This window comes from Saccostrea cucullata, unplaced genomic scaffold (genome assembly GCF_032062105.1).
Source record: "Saccostrea cucullata isolate Sc308-1 unplaced genomic scaffold, CSIRO_AGI_Scuc_v1 ctg3167, whole genome shotgun sequence".
Classification (NCBI taxonomy): Eukaryota; Metazoa; Mollusca; class Bivalvia; order Ostreida; family Ostreidae; genus Saccostrea; species Saccostrea cuccullata.
Window position 1 is genome coordinate 125,631 of NW_026917908.1, and position 13,203 is coordinate 138,833.

The 13,203-nt window shown below is 34.3% G+C and overlaps 1 protein-coding gene across 1 annotated transcript in view; it reads left to right on the plus strand.

The window, feature by feature from the left end:
- The window catches only part of LOC134260096 (uncharacterized), a gene marked incomplete at its 3' end in the record, with an annotated part of 103,227 nt that extends 91,316 nt beyond the window's left edge, over window positions 1-11,911 (plus strand). The window contains exon 13 of the mRNA XM_062742706.1: window positions 11,426-11,911. Within this exon, the coding sequence (XP_062598690.1) occupies window positions 11,426-11,911 (486 nt within the window). The remainder of the gene's footprint in view (window positions 1-11,425) is intronic.
- Between the last annotated feature and the right edge of the window lie 1,292 nt (window positions 11,912-13,203).

The following is a 13,203-nucleotide window of genomic DNA, read 5'->3' on the forward strand; positions in this document are numbered from 1 at the left end:
ATTAATTTACCAAAACCAGTAATTAACATAAAATATGATTAACTTTTGCATAAGTAAGAAATTTTGTAAAAGCTTGCCTGACTAAAGCAATCAATTTATGCATATCCGGTGATAAACCTCTTGAGCAATACCTTTTTGGGTTTAAAATATGTCATGACTTTAGAGTTTGAGAACCGTGTGTAAATGAAATCTTCATTTTCTTAATCTTTCAGAATAATCATGTCTACTGCAAACATGTACTACAAGTGGACTGATCTGCCATTGGATCTAAATTGATTTCAAGCTACAATGTAACACCCATCAGGAATATATTCAATCATGCACTGTAAACATTTTAAAGAATGGATATAACTATATGCACATTTATACACATTTGGTGGAGTTTATTTTCGAGGTGGGGGGGGGGGGTTAAGTGCCTCTCTCATAAACTGAGAATGAAATAATTGAATTCAATACTGTAGAATCATCATTGTTCGTGGGGACCAATGTTCATGGATTTCGTGGGCAACACTTACCCATGAATTGGCATCACCTCGAAAGTTTACTTTTATATTTTGCAGCCTTGGGGTGAATGACGTTGTAAAGTAATGCATTACATTACTATTACTTCAACAATTTAGGCATTAAATTACCATTACCCATTACTTTATTTTCTTAAAGTAATGCATTACCACGACCATTACTTTTTGAGGGTTTTAAAAATAGAAATTCATACATAACTTTGCCTTTTTTTCTTAAGCATGTATCCGCCCCCTTAAAAACTAAACATGAAAAATCATAATTCAAATTTTATTTCAGGTTTTTGTATATATTAAACTGTCAATACCTTACATTCATGGAGTTTAAAATTTTAAAATTGTCAGTTATTTATGTAACGCATGTACAATATCCATATTTTCTTTTGTACAATGGATTTTTTATGGTCAGTACAAGCTAGACCAGCTCAATTAATGCTTCATAAACAAAGTCAGAAGTAAGGGACTGGTAATTTCGCAGCTAGGATAAGGCAGCCCGTAAAATATCAAACTGATCAAACTGTAGTAACTTCCCTGAACTACCTAGATATAACGTCATAATAGAATATGACGTCAAGTCACTGCATTCTTGAGCTGACATGACGGGGAAAGTGTCAAAATTATTACGTGGCATGTAAATTTATTCTGGGGACTTGTTGTTCAATTCAAGTATAAGGATTGTTTTTTAAGCTCGAATATGCTGTTATGATGTTGAACATTTGAAATTTCAATATCCCTATTCCTTTTGCATATGCGATATGCACATATTCAAACAAAAGCAAAAAATTATGTGTAAAAGGCTCCACTTACGCGTCCGTAGACAGAGTTAGAATTTATGAATCGCGTTTATATTGGACTGGCACAAGTGATAAACAAGGACAAATTTAAGATATTCTGCGTGAATCTAGAAGAAAATTATGTTCTCTAACTGAATTTTGCTGGGGGATTGTGTGTAGTTTAGCCATTTTGGTATAAATCGCGATAAAGAGTGGAAAATATCCCTTCTTATGTTGGTAAGTGGAATTTCTCGTAAAATATTTTCTAAACGCGTAAAAATTAAACCTGCCCCCAGCACTTTCTAATTACCAGAGATCACGATGAATTGATCTATGTAACAAACATTTTCCAGTACACTTGTTTTGCACTTATGCCGAAGCGATTTTTGTGCAACATTTAGGAATATCACAAATCTCTGTACGTGATCAATACAGTCATGTGACGTCACAAACATGCGTTAAATAAAACCTGATTCAACTAATATCTCAAGTTGACTACAATATCAAATAAGGATTACATATTTAAATTAAAATCTAGCTCAAAATATAATGTATATTTTCAAGGCATTTTAAGCCTTCTGACAGCCTTATTACAACTGCGTTGGTGCATTTGGTGCATTTCTGTAAACAATGCATTTTTTAAATTGTTACATAACCAAGAGACATAGTGTGTTTTGATGACATTCTAGTTATTCAAAAGGTGACATTTATCAGTTTACAGTGTACATTAGTTAGTGTATCTCATATGCAATTCTTTGAAAAGATCTTTTAAAACTATTTTATATACAATTCTTATCTGAAATAAGTGTGAAAACTTAAATGTAAGTAGGTAAGTGTACTTACAGAATAACAGAATAAAAAGTGTATTTAAATAGATAAAGAAATTCATTTAAATAAGATAACTTTATTATCCAATTTTATCATTTGCAATAAAAATAAAAATAAATAAATAAATAAAAATAACCTAAACAAAAATTTCCATTATCCATATCCATTTTAAGCTTATGATAGTTACATACAAATAATGCTTTGTATTGCTTTGTAATGCTAACATTACACTGGAATTTATGAAGTGATGCATTTTATTACTATCTTATGCAATGCCAATTTTTTGGGCATTACACATTACCATTACAATTAGCATTACCCCAAGCCTGGTATTTTGTTAACATATAGATTGAATGAACCATTGTATTAACGAGTAAACCACAAAATTACGTCCCCACAAAGAGGTAAACATGTGCTTACCCACGAACATTGACCCCCATTCTTTTTTATACGACATGATTAGTTTAAAAATATACTTGATGTACGCATTTGACGTCATCGGTGGTAGATTTCAATCAAAATGACAGAAACCGCATAACAGACTAAAACCATTTTGTTTTTGTTAATGTTTACGTGTTTCTATTCATTTTCTACAGTTCAATTAGATCTCTCAATAACAATATCTGGAAAATTGATAAAATTTACGTCATCTCGCCTACTACGACGTCATGATGTATCACTGATTTAGTCAAGGTAGAATGTACTGTATGGTTCCTTATCACAATTGCGCTATGACTATTAATACAGTAGACTATTAGAATCATTACATTAGGCTTAAACTGAAAGAAACCAATTTCCCAATTGGGCTTTTTAAACCGATCAACTTTACCTTTGCGTTCCCTTCACTGGCACATGCGGGGTTGTTTAACTTTTTCATTTGACATGATTACCCGTGCGCAATATAACCATTGTGATGAGTTCCACACAAAGGAGAGTGTAGGCTGTGACAGATGATTTGCTGTAGTTAACTATAGTACATGTACCGAAGTATAAACTTTGATTGACTACAGTGAAAACTTTGGAACTTTGAAACAAAATCAAATGGGATTTTGGTAACATATTCTTGAAAAATAATTTCAAAATTGAGTTACGCAGCATTGTAAAGGCTTTAATAAGGGGATAGGGCCTAATTTATACAGGAAAAGTTTATTGTGACGTCATACAAAACTAGATGCTGTCATGAGACAGTAATACCCGCACTAAGGTGTTTGCCTCTAAATACACGCTCCTACATATTGGGCGGCTTTCCACAGAAATAGTCAAAATAATTCTATAATTTACATGTATTCATCAAATTGAGTATGAAATTCTCAGACCCAGTGACCTATAACTCAGAACCTCTTATATTTATTTTATACATGCTTAATTCATTATATACCAGTCTGAATTTTATTAATGATGTAAATTTATGCACGGATCTGTCGTGGGGGAGGGGTTCAGGAACCCCCCCCCCCCCTGGAATTTACATGTTTAAAAAATTTATATACTAAAACAAGGAAAAAGTTAAAATGGACCCCCCTTGGAAAATGCAGATCCCCCCCCCCCCCCTGGTAAACACGAATATGTGTAAAATAGGTATGAAAAGTTAAACATTTGCGGCAATAGAAGTCACCACTACCCCCACCCCACCCCCCACGATATAGGTTTTTGACGTTTGGGTGAGATTTACTTTACGTTTTTTTTTTTTGATTATCAATTTCTGGGATAGGATTTTTTTTTGTCTGCGGTATACCCCCCCCCCCCGGAAAAAATTTCTGGATCCGCGTCTGAAATTAGATTTTGATAATATATGTTTTGCTCATAATAGGAATTTTTAAAATTTACAACCCCCCCCCCCCCCCCTCGACACCACAATCACACAGCACATACTTTTGGGAATAGACTAGATGGAAAAGGTTTGTTAAAATTTAATTAATATCGTTTGTTATGAATTAATTTAAAATTTGTTATTGTACTATACATGTGAACATGTAAATTTCTACATCACATCACGTTGCGTCACCCATTATCATATTTATAGATTAAACACCATTTGGCACACCTCGGCCGATACCCACTTCATCTGATAAGGTGATGGAATCGACGAAGGTTCGCCAAAATGGCACATGGCTGCAGTCTGGTGTGCATTGGATTAATTCATTTTGTGTTATAATTGGATTTAGGCCTATATTTCATGAAGTTGACGAGACACAGGGAGTCGGTAAGTACAAGTTTTAGTATAGTGGGGGTAAAATACACCCAAACGATTAGGTTAAAGTTTAAAAAGGGTCAAAATCATCGCATGCCACACTAGACGAATTTCATATTGTAAAGTTATCTCCCGTTGTCGATGTGACATTCAGTTAATGCCAATACTGGTGCGGATCCAGAATTTTTTTCAGGAGTAGGGAGGGGGGTTCACATCTCAGTCAAAAAATTCCAGCCCAGAATTTCGTGAGAAGCAGGAGAAAAAAAATGAAAACAAATAAAAAAACAATGATAGTGAGGTCAATGTTTTCTAAGTTTATAGGGAGAGGATGTCAAGAGTCATTTTTTACTTGCTACAGTATATATAGTCTTGTTTAAATAAAGCAAATGCCAGATGGGGGGGGGGGGGATGGGGGGATTCCAATCTTCCTACCCACTTCCTTTCCCTGAAATAACAATGTATTTTGTGATTCCAGTTAAATAGTATATTTTTTTCCATTTGACTAATTATTATACATATTTTGTTTCTTGTGTTTATAGTATGTCTGTCTATAAGTCTGCAGAAATTAAATCCTAGCTAGCTTGCCCATAAGTTTTAAGTGAGATGGGCTATACAAATAGCTTCCACATTTTATGGGTTTATTTCTTGTGACAATTTAATAAGACTTTTTATTTGGGTACCATTAATTTTTACCTCTGATCGCTTGACAGGGGATACACATTTTTACAAGAAAAATACCAAACTTTAAACTCTGCCTAAATTTTGATCAGTAGGTGCTAGGGCTTTCATACTTATCATGACATAATTGTATTCATTGTGAACTGTCAACAGGTATAAATATGTTTGACCTTGACCCTAGAGTTTGAACCACTTAAACAAAAAAATTAACCTTGGCAATTAACTTTTGAACAGGAATTACTAGGGATTTCTTTATTTCACATGTGCATTCCTTGTGACAAGACTTTCTTCTGATACTAACAATTTGAACCCTTTGACCTTGACCTTTGATTTTGACATATATTTGAGAAACTTCAACCTTCGCCATAGGCTTCCATACTGGGACATCAGTGTTTCACAAACACATCTTATCTTCATTATTATTTGGTGGTGTGTCCATATGAGGGAAGATGTATTCACAACAAACAAACAAATCACTAAAGAAAATATAAAACATGAATATGTTGGTCATGCATATCTCTGCAGGGAAAAAAAACAGCTTTTCAAATACTCCAACCATATTGTAACCCTTTCAAAACACTCATTTGAGCTTTTTCGGTTTCCTTAGCATATAATGTCTGTCATGACGTGTTGTCCATCTGTTTGTCTGAAAACTTTTTACATTTTTAACTTCTCTAGAACCACTGGGCCAATTTTACCCAATTCATATAGAAATATGTACATTTGTATGTCAGACTCAGTCCATCTGTCTCAATAAATTTAACCTTGGTTATCACGGTCATATCTACTGAATGAGAAGAGACATTCATATTAAACTTATGTATTAGTATATTTACCTGTGAGAATGGCATGGTTTTTTTTTTTTTTTACATGTGACCTAGAAGTTTGACCAACTTGCAAAAAAATTAAATTGTTATAAATTCATCATTTTGAAAGAGAAAAGTTAGGGCATTCATATCATAATGCATGTATATTATTACCTGTGATAAGACCTTTCCAAATAAATCATGACTTTTACACTGTGACCTTGACCTTGAAGCGATCAAGCCTAACCTACTTTTCAAAAATGTTGCATTTGCTTATAACTTTTGATTGAGATGAGATATGACTCTCACATTTGACATGTACATAATTACTCATAAGAATTCAAGGTGTTTCCCAGCATGTGATGTTTTTTTATGCGCCCGAATTTTTTCGGGGTGCATATTGTTTTTGTCCTGTCTGTTTGTCTGTTTATCTGTTTGTCTGTTGTCACCTTTAACCTTGGCCAAAACTTTTGAACCGTAAGAGATAGAGACTTCATATTTGGTATGCATACTCCTCTAATAAAGTTCTTTCAAATGACATAAAGGTCAATGACCTTGTGACCTTGACTGTGACCTATATGCTTAAAATAGGTTTTTCAACTGTTTGTCATAACTTTTGAACCATATGAAATAGAGACTTCATAATTAGTATGCATACTCCTCTAATAAAGTTCTTTCAAATGACATCAGGGTCAATGACCTCGTGACCTTGACTGTGACCTATATGCTAAAAATAGGTTTTTCAACTGTTTGTTATAACTTTTGAACCATAGGAGATAGGGACTTCATATTTGGTATGCATACTCCACTAAAAAAGTTCTTTCAAACAACACCAAGGTCTATGACCATGTGACCTTGACTGTGACCTTTATACTAAAAATAGCTTTTTCCACTTTTTGCCATAACCTTTGAACCATAGGAGATAGGGACTTCATATTTGCTATGCATACTGCACTAATAAAGTTCCTTCAAATGACATCAAGGCCAATGACCTTGTGACCTTGACTGTGACCTATATGCTAAAAAAATATTTTTTTCCACTTTTTGCCATAACTTTTGAACCATAAGAGATAGGTACTTCATATTTAGTATGCATACTACACTAATAAAGTTCTTTCAAACAACACCAAGGTCAATGACCATGTGACCTTGACTGTGACCTTTATACTAAAAATAGCTTTTTCCACTTTTTGCCATAACCTTTGAACCATAGGAGATAGGGACTTCACATTTGGTATGCATACTGCACTAATAAAGTTCCTTTAAATGACATCAAGGCCAATGACCTTGTGACCTTGACTGTGACCTATATGCTAAAAATAACTTTTTCCACTTTTTGCCATAACTTTTGAACCATAGGAGATAGGTACTTCATATTTAGTATGCATACTCCACTAATAAAGTTCTTTCAAACAACACCAAGGTCAATGACCATGTGACCTTAACTGTGACCTTTATACTAAAAATAGCTTTTTCTACTTTTTGCCATAACTTTTGAACCATAGGAGATAGGGACTTCATATTTAGTATGCATACCCCACTAATTAAGTTCTTACAAACAACACCAAGGTCAATGACCTTGTGACCTTGACTGTGACCTATATGCTAAAAATAGCTTTTTCGAACTTTGTTGACGCTGGTAAAATAGTGTTTCACAAACACATCTTGTTACCCCTTGACGTTGATGTTTTACATAATTTTCAAAATATTTAACTCTCCTAAAAGATGATTAGACTTCTGAGTAACATTAAGGAAGACTTCAAGGAAGACAGGGCTTTTTGCACAAAAAAAGTCATTTTTCGACCCACATTTGACCCCCTGGGGCAAAATCAAAATTCTAAAACCTTACTGCACATCTACATGACACCACCAACCATATCCCAAAAGATGATTAGCCTACTGTGTAAAATGTAAGAGAAGTTCAGGGAAAACAGGGCTTTTTGTATAAAAAAATTTTATTTTCGACCCCCATTTGACGCCCTGGGGCAAAATCTTAATTCCGAAACCTTACTGCACATGTACATGACACCACCAACCATCTCCCAAAAGGTGATTAAGCTGCTGAGTAAAATGAAAGAGGAGTTCAGAGAAGACAGGTCTTTTAGCATAAAAAACATCATTTTCGACCCCCATTTGATCCCCCGGGGCAAAATCAAAATTCCGAAACCTTACTGCACATCTACATGACCCCACCAACCATCTCCTAAAAGATGATTAGGCTGCTGAGTAAAATGTAAGAGAAGTTCAGGGAAAACAGGGCTTTTTGTATAAAAAAAATTTATTTTTCGCCCCCATTTGACCCCCTGGGGCAAATCAAAATTCGAAACTTTACTGCACATCTACATGACACCACTAATCATCCCACAAAAGATGAGTAGGCTGCTAAGTAAAATGTAAGAGAAGTTCAGGGAAAACAGGGCTTTTTGTATTAAAAAACGTCATTTTTTGACCCCCCATTTGACCCCCCGGGCAAAATCAAAATTCTGAAACCTTACTGCACATCAACATGACACCACCAATCATCCCCCAAAAGATGATTAGGCTGATGAGTAAAATGTAGAAGGAGTTCAGGGAAGACGGGACTTTTTGCACAAAAAACGTCATTTTTGACCCCCATTTGACCCCCCGGGGCAAAATCAAAATTCCGAAACCTTACTGCACATCTACATGTCACCACTAATCATCCCACAAAAGATGATTAGGCTGCTAAGTAAAATGTAAGAGGAGTTCAGGGAAGATGGGGCTTTTTACATAAAAAACGTCATTTTTCGACCCATTTGACCCCCCTGGGGCAAAATTAAAATTCGAAACCTTACTGCACATCTACCTGACACCACTAATCATCCCGCAAAAGATGATTAGGCTGCTAAGTAAAATGTAAGAGGAGTTCAGGGAAGATGGGGCTTTTTGCATAAAAAAACGTCATTTTGACCCCCATTTGACCCCCCGGGGCAAAATCAAAATTCCGAAACCTTACTGCACATCTACATGACACCACCAATCATCCCCCAAAAGGTGATTTGGCTGCTGAGTAAAATGTAGAAGGAGTTCAGGGAAGACGGGACTTTTTGCACAAAAAACGTCATTTTGACCCCCATTTGACTCCTCCGGGGCAAAATCAAAATTCCGAAACCTTACTGCACATCTACATGACACCACTAATCATCCCACAAAAGATGATTAGGCTGCTGAGTAAAATGGAAGAGGAGTTCAGGGAAAATGGGGCTTTTTGCATAAAAAACGTCATTTTTCGACCCCAATTTGATCCCCCGGGGCAAAATCAAAATTCCGAAACCTTACTGCACATCTACATGACACCACCAATCATCCCCCAAAAAGTGGTTTGGCTGCTGAGTAAAATGTAGAAGGAGTTCAGGGAAGACGGGACTTTTTGCACAAAAAACGTCATTTTTCGACCCCCATTTGACCCCCCGGGGCAAAATCAAAATTCCGAAACCTTACTGCACATCTACATGACACCACCAACCATCTCTTAAAAGATGATTAAGCTACTGTGTAAAATGTAGGAGGAGTTCAGGGAAGAAAAGTGTGACAGACGGACGGACGGACGGACGGACGGACGGACGGACGGACATGAGTAACAACAATATACCCGAACTTTCTTTAGAAAGTGCGGGTATAAATATGACTTTTATGTATTTCTTATTATACCTGAAAATGAAACAGTTTGCAACTTTTAACTGTATTAGCATTATTAACAACAATAAAACTTATCAATACATATAAAAACTTGCTAGCAAAATCCCTTGTAGCTGGTTATAGACAAAACACTGATCGCGGTGAACTTGTAAACATGACGTCATTGTGGTAAAAATGACGTATTTCATGTTGTGTGAGAGGCAGACTGAGGAATTCTTAACAAATGAAAAAAGCGTTTTATTATTAAACGGAATATTATTTATAAGGATTTAAATAGTCGATTAATACCTATTTAAATCCTTTGTTTACTGCTATTATTCATTAACAATCAAGAGAATGTATTTTATTAATTATGTCGTGTTTTTATGTGCAGGTTACGTTTATTTTACAATGAGATGCCTCACAAAGTCGTTCTTTCGCAAGGACATACACTTAATAAATCTCAATCATTTTTTGAATATAGATACAGGATATTTTTCTTAACCTGAAAAGTGCTGCTGCTTTCTTTAAATCGAGGGCGTGATTTAATAAATACACAAAATATTTGGTAAAAATAAAACATATTTCTACATTGGCTTATTTACCTGAAAATTTAACTATTAAAACACGAATTATATTCAAAGCAGCAGCACTTTTCAGAAACTACAAAGTATGCAGAAACAATTAATAGGTTGATTTTTCAATTTCATCTAGGGTATGCCCTTGCGATATTGTAATTTTTTCATGATCTACATTCAGTACACGAACTATGCATTCATCACGTGACTGTCCATCGATGGGACCGAACTTCTTACAGTACAGAGTGGGTTATACTATGCTATTTGAGTTCTGTGATACTAAAACAACTTAATTAAAATAAATTCAGTTTTAAAAAGGTCCCCCTTTTTTGCACGTCTATTTCCCGTTGATTTCTCATAGTAGGCCTTAACGGTGTTGCGTAGGAATACGAACAAAAAAAAAGAGCAAAAGCCACATAGAGCCTTTTTGGCCCTGAGAATATCTGAAAACTCAAAACAGCCCAGTTAAGGCTAAAAAAAGCGGTATTTATCGCTTGGACTTTTGGTATCTATGTATTTATTAAACACGACATAATTTTCTGTCTTGTCAAATCATTATGACGTCATAAAATGCGTCATTTTTTTCCTATATCTTGTAAATTCCTTTTTAAATAGCCCAAAGTTGAACCATTTTTTAAAATATTTTATATGGATCACAACATCAAACGACGTCTAAATTTTGGGCTCGTGGACTGTACTCATATTTTTATCCTTTGCTGAATGTAGTAAATTACGGTGGTTTTCTGCAAAATAAAAAAAATGCATTTTCTCAAAGCCTGTTTTCCAATACCTGGATACTCAAATAAAAATTTTGTTATAATAAATGAAAGCACCATGTCTCTACTTTATTTATGAAATGGGGAAGAGGTGATAGTTAAATAATTGATATAAGGACAGGGCCATTTAATGAATAAAGTGAACATAGCTCCTTAATTCTCTTCAAAAGTTTATCCTGCATTTCTTTTCCTTGAAGTATATTATAGCAATAATTAAGACATAATTATAATAATAAAATTTTTGGTAACTTTCAAAATCATGTAGTTAATGGGTCATTATCTTATCAAAACAATTAAAATAATACTACTTTCCCTGTTTCAGTCTTTCTAACAGGCCCACAGATCCATTAAAAAAAGTATTTGATTTTGTTTTCGACATATTCCTTGTATTAAATTAGCGATGTTAAAGAAGTATTTCTTTTGTATATCCATTCTCCCCTATATTAGGCAAGTTTGAGTTTCATTGTGCAATAAATGCCATAGGTTTTCTACATAATATATTTTGATACAAATCCTAGCTGTCGTATACCATAGTTCTATCATTTCGGTCATAATGGAGGAAAAATAAACATGAAAACCCAATATATAGACAAGTGCATGTATATCTTATATGTTGTTGACCTTTCTTTGTGTTGCTTTAGGTGAACATCGTAACAATCCACCAGATGTCAGGTGTCTACTGTATTCTCTACTGTTAGCTGAAAAATATCAGTTGAATCTCAATGAACAATCGCACAGGATCATAAGGGACAAAATCAGAGATAGATATTTCCCTGAAGTTGCTGAAGAAGGCTTGGTAAATCTGCCTGATGGAATCACAAAAACCCAGAATGGCTTGATAAAGTTTACATCAGACGACATCAGACATGACGTAATGTACGCCTTTGTCACGGAGTGCCTGGTAGATAACAGTGATTTGGATTTTTTCCTGACCACGGCGTCACGTGACGTGATCTCTGAATACTGCCGGTCCTGGCGTTATAGGAGGAGTGAGGGAGAGAGATGTCTATATGTACCGGACGAGCCGAAGAAGATGTTCGACCTTTTTATAGAGAAACTACGGCTGGACATCATCACACACTGTACCGTAAATGATAAGATGATTCATGACAGTATCAGTGAACGTTGTAAGTATTAGGTTTTTGATCATTTCATAAAAATTGAACGACAGCTCTTTTTATGGCTGATATGACCACTCTGTGCTTTGATACCCTTCGTTGTTCCTTAATTTGTAGAGAGATACTCTAAAACATGTCTTCCATTCATCAGTAAATAAATGAAAAGTTTTCCTATTTAGGGTATAACTTAATACACGTATTTTTAAAATCTTTTTGTGTGACTTGGACATGTATTTCTGTAAAATTTCAAGTAACATACTGGCATATATTATCTTTCCACTATCACCATTTATGTGACATTTCTTGGAGAGAAAAAAATCACTATCAAATCTTCTGTGTCTTCATAGTTTAAACTTTCTTCGGAGTGCGTTAGGCATGCGAATAAATAAACGCATATTAAAACAAAAACGTGCATGGCTTAATTAATATCTTTGCAAATCTTAGGTATGATAAATATTAGCAGATATTCTCTGTTATGACCTTTGTATAGAAGTCGTTACACGCATACTTTCAGAATTACTCAAAACTATCTATGATTCTATGAAAAAAGTCTAAAATTTGTAACTCAATCTAAGATCAGGCAAAACTTTTAACATTATTTAAACCCCATAACATTTGCGACAGTGCAAACAACAGGTAATGATTGAGTCAGAAAGTTGAAGACCTGATGTCTTTTCAGCATGATATACGTGTTTGGTAAATCAATTATTACCTTCGTTACTATGGTAACAAATTATTCAAAAGTAATAAATATATATATATTCATTAAAGTTTATAAAGTCAAACAAGTGAAAATATCTATCAAAACTATCTATCATATCTATCAAAAATGATAAAATTTTCTTCCTAGTCAATGCATTATGACGCTACGAATGCGCCAATTTCTGCATATTCTGAAAAAAAAATCTACAAAAACGGCCATTTTTTGAAAGCTATTTTTCGTTATTTAATATAGAGAAAACCTCTGATCGAAGTAGTAAAGGATGGAACTGTTTTCGAGGATTAAAAGACATATTTTATTTTATTAGATCAGAGTGGGTTGGACTTTGACTTTAAAAAGGATTTTCTAAAAGGAAATGAAACCTTTAAGTCTTTATAATTTCATTTTAATGCTTCAAATTGAAAATAGAGTGTTAATTCATCAATTGTTATATCTAGAGGGTTTTTTTGCATACGGTGAACTGGCCCCCTTTTTTAATATATACTATTCAACTAAAGTTCAACCAGATAAACCTATTTTTGTCATATAATACGCTTTTTGATTAAATGACAGATTAATTTCTGAAGCAGCAAATAAAATC